The 16,526-nt window shown below is 41.8% G+C and overlaps 3 protein-coding genes across 6 annotated transcripts in view; 2 read left to right on the forward strand and 1 right to left on the reverse strand.

Moving 5' to 3' along the window:
* The window catches only part of MGAT4A (alpha-1,3-mannosyl-glycoprotein 4-beta-N-acetylglucosaminyltransferase A), a 70,718-nt gene extending 67,630 nt beyond the window's left edge, over positions 1-3,088 (forward strand). For both annotated transcript variants that reach the window (XM_082784826.1, XM_082784827.1), the window contains exons 14-16: positions 996-1,062; positions 1,829-1,941; positions 2,112-3,088. In XM_082784826.1, coding sequence (XP_082640952.1) covers positions 996-1,062; positions 1,829-1,941; positions 2,112-2,138 — 207 coding nt within the window. In that variant the 3' untranslated portion in view covers positions 2,139-3,088. The remainder of the gene's footprint in view (positions 1-995; positions 1,063-1,828; positions 1,942-2,111) is intronic.
* Positions 3,089-7,884: 4,796 nt separating this feature from the next.
* On the reverse strand, positions 7,885-12,749 carry UNC50 (unc-50 inner nuclear membrane RNA binding protein). Of its 3 annotated transcripts, none has more exons than XM_082784830.1 (6): positions 12,680-12,749; positions 12,040-12,355; positions 11,046-11,166; positions 8,756-8,895; positions 8,577-8,678; positions 7,885-8,047 (listed from the first exon to the last, which is right to left on the reverse strand). In XM_082784830.1, the coding sequence occupies exons 2-6, from the start codon at positions 12,317-12,319 to the stop codon at positions 7,911-7,913; spliced, it is 780 nt and encodes a 259-aa protein (XP_082640956.1). In that variant the 5' UTR covers positions 12,320-12,355; positions 12,680-12,749; the 3' UTR covers positions 7,885-7,910. The 3 variants fall into 3 exon arrangements, with proteins under 3 accessions (XP_082640956.1, XP_082640955.1, XP_082640954.1); XM_082784829.1 differs by having other exon boundaries at positions 12,685-12,735; XM_082784828.1 differs by having other exon boundaries at positions 12,583-12,702.
* A 7-nt stretch (positions 12,750-12,756) lies between these two features.
* On the forward strand, positions 12,757-16,025 carry COA5 (cytochrome c oxidase assembly factor 5). The gene is made up of 3 exons (XM_082784832.1): positions 12,757-12,963; positions 13,072-13,155; positions 15,319-16,025. The coding sequence occupies exons 1-3, from the start codon at positions 12,862-12,864 to the stop codon at positions 15,358-15,360; spliced, it is 228 nt and encodes a 75-aa protein (XP_082640958.1). The 5' UTR covers positions 12,757-12,861; the 3' UTR covers positions 15,361-16,025.
* The last annotated feature ends 501 nt before the right edge of the window (positions 16,026-16,526 follow it).

Below are 16,526 nucleotides of genomic sequence, written 5' to 3' on the forward strand. Positions count from 1 at the left end.
TTGCTATTGATGCAACATGGGGGGAAAAGTGAACAAGAAATTCTGTACCTGGCCAATTCCTAAGCCAGTGGTGTCACCAGTACAGAGACAGCAGCTGCAGAACGATAGGTGCTGTTTTGAGAGAAGGATTTCTCCAACATGGACTTGAGTAGAGCCAGAAGCCCATTCACGTACTTCTACTCTGATCCCCCATAACCAGAACTCGGGTTGGGGGCTGGAAGAATCCTTAAAAAAAAGTGTTCCTAGACTGGATTTGTCAAGGAAGTCAAGCAACACACTCAGTAAATAAATAAAAATCCACCAGAGCAAAACCAAACCAAACTGCTTTTCAGCACCATCCCTTCAAAGCAGAAAACAACAAAAAGCTGATGGATTTAATCTCCTGGGCCTGTCAAGAATTTTTAATTGATTCCTAGGAAATTTTTATGGGGGTCTTTTAGTACTGGGTCATGTGATTCTGCTTGCAATTTCCAGGCTGTTTTTGAAGCTCTGGTCTACAATTTCATTTTTCTGTTCTTATTAAAGAAGTTCATTGATATCCACTCTTTTTAGTAAGGTGGTGATAATTGAAATGCTTCCCTTGCTGGTCTGAGGGCTTTTCCTTTTGCCCAAATTCTTATATCAAAACGTGAGCTGCAAGCTTCATTTGTCATGAGAGAAATCTGGCTCAGACACAGGAAAAGAAGGCAAGGTTTTGCCTTTGCTTTTCTTCTGCTCTGTGTGCCAGTATCTGCTGTGTATTCTGTTCACGAGGCAATTAGCATATCAGTTAAGAGGGGCACCTGAACTACTTCCTTTTTCTACCTTGAAGCCAAATACAGTTCTGGAGCACTGCTGCTTTTTCATTTCTGTGTTGGTTTGTCTGAGGCTATAAGTAACTATTCTAGGCTTGTTCATAATTATTTAGAATGGGTGGATGCTGGATACACACTTGACTTTCACTGGCAAAGTTGTATGTCAAAATAAATGATCTTATCTGTGCTTTGTTGTCGTAGAATGAAGAATTGGTATTGAGCAAAGAAACCAAAGACAAACGCCTAGAGGATGGTTACTTCAGGATAGGTATGACACAGACAGCAATGCTTTTCTGTTACACATGTAGAAGGATGTATTTTGTTACTTTTGCACATATTGAGACACTTTAATTAAAAACAAGACAAACCTAAAACTGAGTTTTTTCATCCTTCATTTTGGGTGTGTGACCTTCTGTAGGATTTCCTTACTATTGCTTCCAATATTTCTTCTTTGAGACTGATGCTCTAGCACCACTCTTACTTGGATTGCAGCTACACCCAACTTCTCTGCCAGAGCAGATCCACTTAAGTTATTGCAGAGGCATCTCCAGGTTGCTTAAGATCACCTCTTATGTCCTGTGACTGCACAAGTGCCTCTCTGTGAGCTGTTGTGCTTGAGTGTGTGCCGTCAGGGTCTGGGCTTGAACCAACCCTCCAAGCAGACGATCGGCTCTCTTGTTGTGGGATGAGATTGGCGTTTCCATAGCCAAGCAGCTGCTGGGGCAAGTGGCAGGATACCTGTTCCAAGGAGAAGAAATTTTACTCATGGGTTGTATTTAGCTTCTTGGACATAGGTTGGGCATCCCTGTTACAATGAAAGCAAGTTTTTTTTTTTTATCATATGCATGCTTTAAGTCTAAATTCTAACTAGGCTTTTAAATTGGATTCTTATCCATCCTAATATAATGGAGGATTCTTTAAATGGGAGTACATTGGGCATGAATGGTGTCCCATGTAGATGCATTTTTCTGGGCGTAGATCCTGTACTTTGTTAAGAGGAGTTAATGGAGGATATGCTTTCACTTCTTTTGCAGGGAAATTTGAAAACGGTATAGCTGAAGGAACAGTTGACCCCAGCCTAAACCCTGTTTCGTCATTCCGGCTTTCAGTAATACAAAATTCAGCAGTATGGGCGATTCTGAATGAGGTGAGAGGTGGTATATTTTTTAAAAAATAAAAAGGCAAATGTGAGATTTCATTCTTTCGGTGTGTTTGACACTCAGAATTTTGGCTAGCACTGAGAACATTTACCTCTGATTACTAAGAGAACCACAGTGTCCTTAAAATATAACTTTATTTCTGATTTCTTTGTTTCAGATCCATATTAAAAAGATTACAAACTGATCATCGAATTCTCCTCTAGAGGAAAAAGAAAGAATCCTTGAAAACTTTTCCTGTAAAATCTGACATCCTTAACAAGTCATAAATTGAAAATACTGAGCATGCACCTTATTCCAAATTTCTTTCATTTTCACTTGAACTCTACCTCTTGTGAAATCTACTGTAGATGAGAAGATTGTATTTACCCCTTCTTGTCTGATCCATCCAGAAACTGATGCTCCACACTGATATTGTTCATCCGAGGCCTAGGTTGCCCTCCACTTTAATGTGACTTCACCATCTTACGGTTGCAGAACCCTACTACACTTAATCTGTACTATTTTGATAGTATAGTAATATAGAGAAGTTGTACATATTGTTACATTCCTGGAAGAAGAAGAAAAATATAATTATTGTTAAATATGTTTTATGAAGGGGGTACTTTCGGAGTTCCATTTATTTTCTATAACAAGAACCCTCTTTTATAGATTGTCAGGGATATATATTAAAAATGTTAGGGATATTTAATTTATTAAAATAATTTGAAAAGTACATATTTTTATGCAGTAAAATTTTAAATTGATATAGTTTTTTTTATGAATTCTCTAGTTTAAGTTATCTTTCTACATTTTTCTTTGGAGATGCAAACATAAATTAATACCATATTTCAAATATACTGCCATGTTTAAAAAAAAAAAACTAGATTAAGTTTCTAAATTATGTAGTTTTGTACACAGAATCTGAATTATGTTCAGTGGCATTAACAGAGTTCTGAAGAGCATTATTCTTTGGAGCTATGAATTTCCACTATGTACAGTTTGTAGCCACATGGAGAGCATGTTGAAATGTCTTATTTCATATTATGTACTAAATCTGCAGTGATTTTAGATTTAATCCATTGCATTTTAGAAGGATTTTTCAATTCCTAACTGTTCTTTCTTAAAAAAAAAAAAAAAAAAAAAAAAAAAAAAGAAGAGGAAAAAGAAAAAAAAAAATCTTTTTAGACATTTCCTAGCCTGAACAAATTCATTTTCTGTACTACAAAAATCAGTCCCCAGCTTTCCTTGGAGTGACAGAGGTTAACCTCTTTAAAAAGAGTTAGTAGTAATTAGGTATACTTGATCTACAGCAGTATCCTCTTAAGCAGTTATTGCAGTATTTATTTTAGATACATGCCAGTGAATAGTTCTGGTTTACTTTTATTTTGTTCCATTGTTCAAGAAAAAGGTTTCAGTTTGACTCTTTTTATCGATCAGTGTAATAACTCGCACTAATTTTACTAAGAACTGAATTTGGCCTCAAGTTAGTACCCTGCCTTTTCGTTTCAAGGGAAACAACAGTGATCTTGAATCAGAAACTCCGTCAGGAACATGAAATGGTTCAGATTAAATCCAGAGTGGATTTGTTGCAGTACTAATGCTGCCACTGTTCTTGAGTTCTGCTTAGGTGCTAATGTGTAAAGGACACAGGCATGGGAAGATTTAAGTTACCCAGTCAGAAATGGTCGGGAAGGAAAGAGGCAGGAGCTCCTCTTCACTAGGAATGAAGTGCCTGAGTGACACTGGAGGGGGGCTGCTGCCCTGGTTTGGGGATTCTCAGCTGCTGTGAACCGGCCTCCTTGCGCTGACATCTGGAAAGGTGGCACAGTTCTTGCAGGGTGGAGGAACTCCCTTATCCCCAACAGCTCTGTGGCCAGGGCACAGACATGGAAAACTGCTGCGGGGTCCCTAAACTAGGGCAGGGATCTTGAATTCGTGTCTCCAGCAGGAATGTTCTAATGGGTTTGGTCTCTTTTTCATGACCTATTAACAAGGATTAGGAACCTAAACCTGAGTCTTCATCAGTGCAAGCTGAGAGCCATCACCACTGGGATATGGAGTCAACTTGTGTTTTCTTCTGCCTTCCTGGCTAATGGTATTTTAGGCAGTTCAGCAGTATTCAAGTTTGTAAGGTTTGTAAAGCTTAACTGCTTCTACAGACCGTAGTCATTTTCTTTTAGCTATGTCATCTGAGAACACAGATTAGATTTGTACACGGAAGTAAGATCTTCTATTTAGACGAACTGGTGTAAGTTGAAAAAATAAGGAAGCTACTAAGCAGGCCTTGTTTACTTTTTTTCTGATTATATCGGATGCTATAAATAAAATATTTTACCTGGAAAGTTTGCCTTGCCCACAGAGACTGTGGACAAGCTAAGCACTAGCCTCATACATAGAGTTTATTCTTGAAGTAAGGAAGGTAAGGTAATAGGCTCAGAATCCTACCCGAATTTAGCCTGGTATGATGCACAGCCTGGTTTGTTGTATGTACAATGCTATTCCATCAAATTATTACCAGTGACTTTTTATCACAGATAAGCTAGCAAAGGTCTAAGGAAGTATTTATGTTTTCTTCTCAGCTGTGCCTGTGAATGAATGATGCAGATGAGGTAGGCTGTAGCTATTTACTACAATTTAGATTGCAGAAGTACATTAGATACTGCAGTTTCTTAAAATAAGTAGTTCTGTTGGTAGTGGCTTTCATCTTTTTCTGTGAGTTTGTAAGTTTACTGGTACCATTTATCAAGGATGCTGTGTGCTTACTCTCAAAGCATCACCATTCCTGATGTTTCGTAGTAGTTAAGATGAATCATTGAAAATACACGTAATCACACTGAACCTTTCCAACACTGATTGCAGAACTCTGGTGTTACATTGTATTTAGATCTCAAGAACACCAAGATGAAATGTATCAGAAGCAACAAATTAACTAGTGCTTGATAAAGTGCAGTTGGTTGGTTGGTTTGCTTTTCATAAAGGTTATTGCATTTTTATTGCATTATGCTAGAAGGAATTGGAAATACTCAGGGCTCCTTTGACACTTGCAATGTTCTTGAGCATCTGTACTATTGAAATAATTGTGCCACATTAATACAAATCATGTTCTGGAGATTCAGGTAAATCAGGCTTGGTGTTTTCAGGAAGTTCTGCAAATTTGCTTGGAAATTATCTCTACAGACAGCTATCTTGGGTTTTCAAACTTTCAAATTCTCATCCTCGTCAGTCTAATGAAGTGCAAGTCTCCTTCCTGGAATTATGCTTGAAATAAGAAAGCTTCAGCTGTTTGCCTCAACAGTGACTAGCTTGGGTCTTCTGTGACCAGATCTGCTCCAAACGGGCTGGTCTGTCTTACATATGTCACACGTTACATTATTACCACAAGAGTTCCTCTCAGCACCTTAAACAAATTACCTGATTTTGGGGGAGTTTTTTCCTACATTTATTTAACTTCAAACTATTTTTGTTATGGTCTTAAAAATCCCCAGTAGGTCAGTGGATCTTATAGTAGTAATCAAGTAGTAGAAAGTGATTCAAAATAAACTGCATTATCCTATTAGATCCTTCTGATGTTGTTAAAGCCTCAGAAAAGAAGCCAAAGTTATTACCTGAAAACTTCATTTTCTAGACAAATTATTCTTAACTTCATGTATTAGATGATAAACAGAGCAGCTGATTACAGCACTGGCTTTTCTGAGCCATGACTGCTCTGAACCAAGGAAATATAAGACTCAGTATAATCTTGCTTTGCTCGTTTGGTGGGTAGACTTGTTGAAACCTTTGTGAGCAGGATGTGATCCCAAGTTAATACTTTAAAAACAAAACAACTGAAGAGTATTTCTAAAACTCTGTGTAAGGCTTCATGCTTTTGCAGACATCCCAACCATTTGGTGGCATTGATAGAAAATATTCCTATAGGCACGTTTATTTTTTCTTAACGGAAACATGGCTTAGAAAAATTAAATGTTTCCCATAGACCAGTGACGGACTAGACTCTTGTTATAGCACTGCTTTTCTAGCTCTTCCAAAAGAAATTTTTAAATATCTTGATTCAGTTACGAGCAAAGCGATTTATACTTTGCCCATGTGATACGTGATTCCTTGAATGGGCTGGAGTATGACTAGTCTTTGGCAAAACCCTATGAATTTGTAATGTTTTTATTTCATATTTTTTTTCAAATATGTATCATGTCAATAGTGCTTGTTTTTTGTTGGAAATGCTGCAAATGAAATATTGTAGTAATTTGTAGTTTGCTTCCAACTTGGCATAACATTAATTTTCTAAAAAAGAATCATGTTTTTTCAATCCTTACTCCTCTGAAATAAATCAGCCTTCAGTTCTATATTTGTTCCTACCAGGAAGGATGTGTTATGGAAAAGCTAAGGCAAGTAACTGTAGTAGTAATGGGAGACAGCCCTACGTTTCATATCATCATTACAATCACCAGCGTAACACTGAAAGACTTTTAAGCAACTGGTGTTTTCAGGCTAGCATTGATTACTCATTTAAAAACACCCCCCAGCCATAATGAATTGTTCTTCGAGTGTTGCTTTTTGACCCTGGTGTTCTCCTAAGGGTTTTGCTGATTCCTACTGCAGACAGCGAGCAGCTACCCCTTCAGGGAGCTTAATTTTGAGATCTATGAAGCCTTGTTTTGAGGGGACAAACTCCAGTATCTCTAAAGGCCCCAAATCCTCCATTGATTACAATGGTATCACACCGGAAGGCACTAAACATGGAAAACGTTCAGAGCTGAATGTCCCTGAGTGGGTGATGGCTGGTGCTAGGATTCCTGGTAGGGAACGCTGCACAGTTTAGGCCGAAGCTGCCTGCAGGACAGGAGCTCGTACGTTTAGCCAGGGCGGATGAGGTGGTGACTGGAGTCTTTAGCCTTCCCTGGATCCGCGGTTCAGTGCTCTCCTTCTGCAGAGGGGAACTTCGCTCGGTGTCTGCTGGGAGGGGAACACGATTCTCTTCAAGCCTTAACAGTGGCTGAAACACACAGTACTGTAAGATGCACTGCCAGCATATTTGGTATTTTAAGGTAAACATGGCTTTTCCTTAGAGATCAAGTTCTAGTACTGGAATATTAAGTCTTACTGTATCCAGTTTACTCTCGCGTTGTTTTTGAAACTGAATCCTAGTACTCATGTTTCATATTGAACACAATCTTTGGAGAACTTTCATCTTCATTTTCCGGAAGGTGTTGTTTGTGACGGTCAGTTTATACTCCTGCCTTGTGGACTTCACAGCCGTAGGCATTGCCATAAGCCTGTGTGGCCAAATTAACTTGGACTCTCCTTCCCTTCTCATTAACACGCCACTCGTAACAGTGGATGTAATAATACCCAGTGGACTTCTTTAGATTAGGTTTAAAAACTTGCTGCTATATTTGGAAACCTGATATGGGGTCATGTTAATTGTGCCTTTCATCAATGTTTCTTCTGTGTGCCAGCATTGTCCATGTATAGTTGAAGTAATCACGAAAATAAAGTGATCTAAAGTTCTTTCACGAAAGGAAAGGACGGTTCTGTACCTAGAGCTAGTTGTTGCTTTACCATTGCAACACTATTAGGAGTTCTACTTTCACGCAATCCCGAGGCAAGGTATTCCAATATTCTTCTTCTGTAAAACTGCTCTTTGGTGTCATTTGAAACCCTAGCAACGTAGAGCTTCTGCCAGTATGTGTAAAATAGCTGCAGTAAGAGTTACGCTAAATAGACTTGTTGCAGTTAAATTTAAGTTACAGTGTACAATTGTTTTTAGGAATGTACGGCAAAAGTATTTGAACAAACTTGCTAACATGTTTACTGTTGTAAATATTTTAATAAAAATGACACTTCAAACTTTTTTTTACACAATTATCTACAATAAAGAGAAATTTACAACCATTTACAATAAGTTCTTAACTGTTTTTCTTTATCATCAAGACAGCTAAGATAAAACCAAAATATACGTTAGATTGGTGAAGTCCTGGTTTTATTTCACTCTGTATTTATAGAAGGAACAAAGCATCTTGGTGAAGTTCCATCCACATGCTAAGGAGATCAAGTAGAGCATGATGAGAAGTGCAAAAGGGTACAAAAGAATAACTGTGTTCTTCAAAAATGGTAATGCTGCAAAAGAAACAACACCGAAGCGTGTGTAAAGTACTGCTATTCCAAAAAAGGTGCTTCATCTAGAATGGCCTTGGGGAAAAACAGCAAGAAAAAATGGTACCCACCCCTCTGCCATATTTCTTAGAAGAACAGGCTGTTCACCTCTATCCTCTCAGTTCTACTATCACCACCGACTTAAGAGTACTTGACTTAAGCAGTACAGGTAAAGTCCCAAGAAACTGTTTTACCTAAAACTGTACACTTCAACCTGATACTGAGTTTTTATCCAGTGCAAACATTTTGAAGTGGATTTACAGAGGAAAAAGAAAAGCGAGTTAAGTTGTTACAGGTCTAAAAGAACACCAGGCTGGTACAGCGAAGAACATAAAGCCTGCTGCTCCTTACCCATCTGAAAACGTACATTTTTGTCAAACTTCTTTTACCAGGGAGAGTAACTTCAACACCCAGCTGAGCCTCTGCTTGACAAATTAACAGACTCAACTCAAATAGACTAACATGATGCGCTTCCTTTCAGTCAAATACTTACCACTGTATCCCAGGAATGTCACATAGATGTAGTAGCCAATTGCAATCAGCCACAAGGTGTTCCCCACAAAATATCCAATGACTGAGTCAGATATGATGACATCTGAAAGAAACAACTGCTCTCAGCTGTTGCAGTTCAGGGTGATTTTAGAGCAGAGAAGACACAAGAAGTCTACTTACAATTGATGAAAAACAGCTGGATGAAGTGCAGAATGACTAGAAGTGGATAGAAGGCATTCAGGTGAACATCAAAGGCATATCCCCACTCCACATCATAGTCTCTGTTCTGCTGCTTTACCAAGTACTTATTGGAAATGAACCTACACGAAGAGACATTTGAGAACACAGTTCATGCAGAGCTTTGGAGTTGACTGACAAAACACTGGCCTGAGAGTCAGCCATACGTGATCCTAACTCTGCTCTGAGGGTTCTGTTATATGGGAGAAAGACACCCAACAATGAGCACGGCTGGTGCTTTAGACTACAGGACAAACCTCGAGACTTTACATTTTCTTCAGCTTAAGGTCTAGGCATCAGAAAAATGATCCCTTTTACAGGCGGAACAAGAAATCAATACGTGCTCAGAAATAAGAAGTTGAGACTGCAGATTTTGTGGTAAATCTCCCTGAAATACTCTTTGTACCAAAAGAGGGGTCAGAAAGAGGCAGACCCTGGATGCAGAGTAAAGCAAGGCAAGAAGAGGTTTAGATTCATCGAGAATGCCAGAAGCTTTTGCAAGAAAGGTGAGTGTACAGGAAGAAAGGACTTGAACCAAAGTGGAGCCAGGTGACTGGTATTTAGGCCTGTAGGAAGCTAACTCAAGGACAGAGGAAACCCAGCAGACGCAGAAATATTTCTGGTTTGGGACAGCATAGCCTGAGACACAAACTGCTGGAGGAGAAGAAAGGTATTACTGATTCTAGGAGTCTACTTCAGGAAGCGTTATACTTATGCTCCTCCTCAGGCACTTTATGGGCTGCTGCCCCAGACTGGACAGAAGATGAGGTGGGCCTTTCATCTGTCAGCTGCCATTCTCACATGTATCTGATTCCTGACTTTTCCAACTAAGGTTGGAAACGCCCTCCAAGATCACCTGGTCCAACCATCACCCCACCACCAGTGTCACCACTAACCCACGTCCCCAAGCACCAGGCCCAACCTCTCCTTGCACGCCCCCAGGGACGGTGACTCCACCACCTCCCCGGGCAACCCGTCCCAGTGCCTGACTGCTCTTCCTCAGCAGAAATGTCTCCTCATTGCCAACCTGAACCTCCCCTGGCGCAACTTGAGGCCATTCCCTCTGGTCCTATCACTGGTTCCCTGTGAGAAGAGGCCGAGCCCAGCTCCCCACATATTCCTTTCAGGTAGCTGCAGAGAGCAATGAGGTCTCCCCCGAGCCTCCTCTTCTCCAGACCAAACACCCCCAGCTCCCTCAGCCGCCCCTCACAGGCCTTGTGCTCCAGGCCCTTCCCCAGCTTCGTAGCCCTGCTCTGGACTCGCTCCAGGGCCTCGATGTCCTTCTGGTAGTGAGGGGCCCAAAGCTGAGCACAGCACTCGAGGTGCGGCCTCACCAGAGCCGAGTACAGGGGGACGATCACCTCCCTGCTCCTGCTGGCTGCACTGTTCCTGATATCAGCCAGGATGCTGTTTGCCCTCTTGGCCACCTAGGCACACTGCTGGCTCATGTTCAAAACATCAAGCAGCTCCCCCAGATCCTTTTCCTCTGCCCAGCTTTCCAGCCACCCTGCCCCAAGCCTGTAGCGCTGCATGGGGCTGTTGTGACCAAACACACAATATGGCACTTAGCCATATTGAACCTCATCCCGCTGGCCTCTGCCTGTCAACCCAACCTGTCCAGGTCCCCCTGCAGGGCCCTCCTATCCTCCTGCAGACCAACACTTCCCCCCAGCTTGGTGTCATCTGCAAACTCACTGAGGGGGCACTCAATTCCCTCATCCAAATCATCAATAAAGATATTAAAGAGAGATATTGCTTATAGTGGAAATAATAGCTAAAATCTTCAGCAAGAAGGACAGACAAATTTTATACCACCCTACTTAAACATAATTATCCTCAGGTTTACGTTGCTTAACCAAGCTATTCAACCAAATTAAGGAATGAAGCTTCTTTTTTGATCACCAACTTTCTGATCTGGAATTATTGCTGAAGGCCAACCAGCTCAGGAAGAAAGAACACAGAATGAAACGTTCATCATAATACAGACTGATTATTAATCATCTTCTCCAGGAAACAGTAAAGAAAACTATTTTCTAAAATAGTTTTCTAAAATTCTAGAATTTTAGTCTAAAATTCTAAAATAACTCTATCAACAGCACAAAGCCTTTAGTCAACACTACAATTTACTTTATAATTTTGCCCCCAAAGAGGGAACCAAGTGTCTTGCAAACAGCAGAAGACTATCAGTGTCCCAACAGCAATACTGAACTCAGTTTCAGACGTTCATACTTACCACATTAAAGTTGCTATCAGGAGACCAACACCTACACAGTCTATGAATACAACCCAAAGAAGCAGCTTGATTGTTTCGAAAAAACCCATGTCCAGCACAAATCCAAACCCTACAGTAGACACTGAAAAGAGAAAAAAAAAAGATTATTGAAGTTAACTGCAGAAAAGAAAGGATGAGACTGTAAATCAATATTCTTTTTTGAGTATGCTGTTAGGAAATCTCCAGTTTTCTTTTTCACCTTGTGATTTCTTCAGCCCAACAGCTCATTTTTTTTCCACCAAATACTAGGTGCATCACAATTAGTTTATAACTCCTTTACAAATTGAAGAATGCTAATATTAAGCCCAAGTGCGAATTAACACCAAACCCTCTTGCCCTCCCAACTATTTTAAAAATTCACACAACGCTACAGCAGAATATTCTTTGTTTCGTAAAAGCCCATTGTTAACTAAAACCATTTATCTGGTGATACATATTTTGATTTTGGAGTTAACAGCTTTGATATAAGTAACAGCAACGTGCTATGTAGAAGAGGGTAATACTTCTTAGTGAGTTTTCAATTCAGTCTAACAATTACATGTGAGAGACTGTGTGTAGTTGGGCGTGATGATCCTTATGGGTCCCTTCCCACTCGGGATAGTCTATGGTTCTTTAGTTTAATTCTGCAATATACAGAACGTCTCTTAAGGCCTATATTGCAAAAACAGTATAATGTTCAGATAAACCAGATGCTCAGTACTTTTTAAGCAAAGCCCTGCTACGTGACGTGGCTTTTGTTATTGTCTGTGAGGTTACAGGGAAGCAGCTGGTTTGGAATACAGGAAGAGGCGAGTTGAAATAGATTTGTCCAGAAGAACTACAGCTATGCTGCCGGTTTTCTAGCTTCAGAAAGGCCTTTTTTACTTTACTCTGATTAGGAGACACTCCACACAGACTGGCCTTTCCTCCCCAGGGGCCAGAAGGGGCTATAAAGGCGGATCCCCCCCGCACTCACCGCAGAGCCAGACGCTGAGCAGCACCAGGAAAGCGGGGTCGTCCCTGGCCCACTGGTCCTTGGTCTGCTTCCTGTAGTGGAAGTTCCTGTAGACCCTCTGCGGCGAGGTGAAGAGGTAGAGCATCTGCCAGAGGGCGAACTCGAAGTCCATCTGCCTGAAGTGCAGCAGCCTGCGCAGGTACTTGTGGCGCTTGGCGCCGGCCGTGTGCCGGGCCGCGTCGCGGGGGCTCAGCGCCCCGTTGCCCTGGCTGCGGGCACCGGAGGAGGTGGTGGGCAGCATGGCGACCGGGACCCGTCCCCAGACCCGCACCTGCACCTAGGGGGGGAATTACCACGGCTTAGCTCGCCTCACGCAGGCCCCGGGGGGGAAGGGGCGAGCGCGGGGGCCGCCATTTCGCGACCCCCCCCTCCGCGGGGGCGGCCATTTCGCGACCCCCTCCCCACCCCAGCACGTCGCCCACCCCCCCTGCTCCCCATTTTCCCCCCTTCTTCCCCCCTTCTCCCTCATCCCCCAGCCGCAGCACCCCTCCCCAGGGCTCGCACCCCCTCACGGCAAGGCAGAGCCGGCCGGGGGCGGCGGGACCCCGGCTCTCCTCAGCCCCTCGGGGAGCGGCAGCGGGGTCCCCCCGGCGCCCCCCACCTCACCCGCAGCCTCCTCCTCCTCCTCCTCCGCCGCCGCCGCCGCCCCGCGCCTGCGCCGCGCCCGCTGAGGGAAGCGCTAAGATGGCGGCGGCCGCCTCAGGGCGGTGGCGATGGCGGTGGTGGCGGTGGTGAGGGGCGTCGCGGTCAGAGAGAGCGCTGAGGGGGCTGCTCCGAGCCGCCATGCCCAAGTACTACGAGGAGAAGGAGGAGGACGGGCGGGCCTGCGGGGGGGTGCGGGAGGACCTGCGGCAGTGCCTGCTGGAGAGCCCCTGCGTGCTGCAGGTGAGGGGGGGCACCGACCCCAGCCCTTCTCCTCAGCCACAGCTTCCCCGAGCTGCGGGGGGTCCGCGAAAGATAAAGGCAATAACCCCTTTTTCTGTCGCCCAACAGGAGAACAAAAGCCCCAAGCAATGCTTGAGGGAAGGACACTGTAGAAGCTTGCAAAACACGTTTTTTGCGTGCAAAAGGTCGATGGTAAGTGCCCGTGTGGCTTCTTCCGCTAGCAGCCGGGCTGCTTTCTGTCCCTCTCCTTGATTATTTTTTAAACAAAACACTTCAGTAAAGCTGGTGTCACTAAGCAGGGCAGTTCTTGCCTCTAAATCTCCTTCAAACTTTGAATATTGCCCACGGTTCTCATTGAGAACAGCACACTTGTAGAGCAAATAAGCTGGAAGAGAAGCACATTTACATTGAATCAGACTTAAAATGTGGCAGCTAAGGTAAATGGGTTGCACATTCTCAGTATTGCTTTCAGTAAAGCTTTGATTTAAGCACTATTTATGGATCATGTAGTCTTAAGATATTGACTTAGGCTAATATTTTTTTTCTGTGAGGTCACTGGAAAAAATGTGTGTAGAGAATTCTGTAGTTAGAAGGATGTCCTGCTGAAAGGGACTTTCACCACTGATGCAGGCTTCTGCATTTGAAGGTAGGCAGTCACTGGTGTTTTTTTTTTTTTTTTTTTTTTTTTTTTTTTTTTTTGAGGACTCAGAAGAGCAGGAGTTCCTGTTTTTTATTAAGTGAGCTGTCAAGAAAGGTAGTGAGAAACCAGTTGTAAAAATGTAATTAGATGATGTTTTCCCGGTTTTGGTATGAGTTCCTTATCCAGAAACACTTTGCTTATGTTTCCGTAGCATTTAAAATAGCTGAGTCATGGTAAAGGTGGTATCAAAACTTTGTAAACACTAGTAATAAAAGCTCCCCCCCCTCCTTTTTTTAAGCCAATTGTGATACCTAGTGGGGGATATACAGCTGGAAACCAACCTAAACATCCTGTCCTGTACGAACTGCATTAATCCATATAGTGACAAATTGTTATTTGTATGGACATAAAGATATGCTACGTATGTGATACTTCAAATATCTACCATTTGATACTGCAGCTGCAATACACTTGTCTTTGGATGATGGGTTTGTGTTTCTGTCTGTAGATCATTAAGCAAGCCTGGTGAAACAAATGTTCTAGCGAAGTGTCCCAGTCATGTGGGAAGAGGTCTGGCTCTGACCTGCTTCCATTTAACTGCTCTAATTCTGAGGATGAAGAGTGATGTTTTTCCTGTCCTCTTAACTCTGTAAATGGTTGTGACACTGCTTTGCCAAAGCTGTTACTTGATGTAACAGTGAGGCCCAAAGAGTACTTTATACAAAGGTAGAAAATAAATGCAACTGTAAATGTTAGTACACTTCAGATTTAAAAGTAGCAACGGTGTTTAAAACAGAAGTTGCTTGGTTATTGGACAAGCCCATTGCGGCTTAGCTCTTTAATTTTGCTGCAGCTCTGAATTCTGAAAGAGGGTCAGTTATTGGAGATAAGATACTGCCTTAATCTAATATCTGGATGTGGCTCAATTGCAATCTATATCTGCAGTCTTCAAGACTATCTAAATTCAGAAGAACTCTATCAAGATCAAAGTATGTTTTTCTGCTTTACTGGGAAAGAACTTGCAATTTAGTTTCAGTAGGGGTTGCGTGAGAGATTATATTTTAGCTTTACTGACTTGCCATCTATTAAATGTTGTTTTTTATGACTGCCGGGAATGAACTTGAAGTTTTAATAGGCTGAAAATTTATTTCAGTTTTTACTGATTTTTTTTTTTCCCAGACACTTCCTGTGTTTGTTATCCCTGTCCTCACTGACATTTCCAGTGACTCTCACTGAAACCCAACCTGAATTTTCCTCATTCCACTCATCAGTTGTTTGTGGGGAGAAAAAAAAAGAAAGCTCTAAGCAGATTTACACTCCTTTGTTTTCATGTGTTCCTTGCCGGCCCCCAATGCTGTTCTTTATTTGTGGTGTTATAGTGTTTATTTCAGAATGCACAGGGTCCTTACCACTTCATTTTAACTTTGTATGAGATTTAAGGTAGTATAATATCTGTTTAACTGGATGTTGTGGTTTAACCCGGCTGGCAGCATTCCACCAGCTACTAGGAAGAAAATTAATTCTGTTCTAACTGAAACCAGGACACTGGAAAAACCATATGACTTGTTGGTTATATCACTTATTTTCTGTACAGGGACTTCTGCCTTATTTTGTACTTTATGCTATTTTTTCACTAGTAACATCAGGATAAGTGCTCTGAAATATTTCTTTTGTAGAATGTAGTGGGATCCTAATATATTGCCTTCAATTTTCAGTTGGATGCCAGGGCGAGATTCAGAGGAAAGAAAGGGTACTGACGTCCTCGTGCAAGAGACCCAGCTGTGGGAAATCAGGATTCATCAGCACGTTAACTGAAACAGAGGCTTAAGTAAGAAGATTGTATCTGCTGCATCCTTTCGTGCAGTATTTTCGTAGAAGGTATCTACTGCTGAGAATTGTGACAGATTGACCTGGATGTGCATTTAAATGTTAAAAAGAAGGCGTGCATAAAGCTGCAAGTTCTGGCCAAAATGGGTACCTGTCATGCACTTGTAATAAAATATGCAAAATCCAGAGTAAGCTGCAAAAGTTATCGCTGTGTTTTGAAGTTAAATTTCGGTTATACCAACTCTGATAAGGTATTATTTGCAACTGTAAAACAGAATTACAGACTTGGGACTGGTACGCCAGAGGATACCTCAGCACAGAGATGTTTCTGGAGTTGATGTGTTGACCAAGGTTATGAAACGTGTGTGCAAGCTGCTTCCTTCCCAGTAGGTTTGTTACACAATAACCCTGCACTAATAGGTAGGAGTGGCGATGTTTTGCAGTGCCACATGATCAAGGATGGCATCTTTTCCCTTGTGCTACAAATGCCTGTTAATATAATGTTGGTGTGTACCTGTTCGTTAGCATGGTCTAGTTGTCAGATTGGACAACTAGATTAAAATTGGTTTCTCTAAATTAAAAGATGTCTGATTCATCTTATGGTAATCTGTTTTCTCATTGTATTGATACAACAGAACGATAACGTTATTTTGTTCAGTAACTTGAGTGCTGAATGCCAAGATATGGCTAGTTACATACTGTTGGGTGGGGGAGGAGGGAGTTCCTGACAGGCCAACAGGTAAGGAGACCATAGACACTGTCACTGTATTCTAGAAATACTTACAACAGTTTTTTAAGCTCCTCTGAGATGACCCTGGACCATTCATTTGCATTGTTTTTTCAGGCAAGCGTATGGTACTTATCCTAACATATACACAAACTATGGGTGATGATTTGGAGTTCATTGTTTGTTGGAAATTGTGTTCCACAAACTGTGAGAATGTTTCTTGTTTTCTCTTTGTCACTTCTCTGAATTCTTTGGTTTGCATTTATGGGTGTAAAATGTTCAAATTGCCATTCATGTTCAGTTAAATTTTAACTGGTTTCTATTAGAACTTAAACTCCCACTTCCCTTATATGTATTTTTTCTTTTGCT

This window comes from Aythya marila (genome assembly GCF_965140915.1).
Source record: "Aythya marila genome assembly, chromosome: 1".
In the NCBI taxonomy this organism is placed as follows: Eukaryota; Metazoa; Chordata; class Aves; order Anseriformes; family Anatidae; genus Aythya; species Aythya marila.

Excerpts from the sequence above, each read along its gene's own strand:
- COA5 (XM_082784832.1), top strand. The coding sequence starts at position 12,862 with ATGCCCAAGTACTACGAGGAGAAGGAGGAGGACGGGCGGGCCTGCGGG. Across the intron at positions 12,964-13,071 it reads AGAGCCCCTGCGTGCTGCAG|GAGAACAAAAGCCCCAAGCA; the intron begins GTGAGGGGGGGC and ends GTCGCCCAACAG. Across the intron at positions 13,156-15,318 it reads TTGCGTGCAAAAGGTCGATG|TTGGATGCCAGGGCGAGATT; the intron begins GTAAGTGCCCGT and ends TTCAATTTTCAG.
- UNC50 (XM_082784830.1), bottom strand. The coding sequence starts at position 12,319 with ATGCTGCCCACCACCTCCTCCGGTGCCCGCAGCCAGGGCAACGGGGCG. Across the intron at positions 8,679-8,755 it reads CCAGCTGTTTTTCATCAATT|ATGTCATCATATCTGACTCA; the intron begins GTAAGTAGACTT and ends TGTTTCTTTCAG. Across the intron at positions 8,048-8,576 it reads GACATTCCTGGGATACAGTG|CATTACCATTTTTGAAGAAC; the intron begins GTAAGTATTTGA and ends TTTCTTTTGCAG.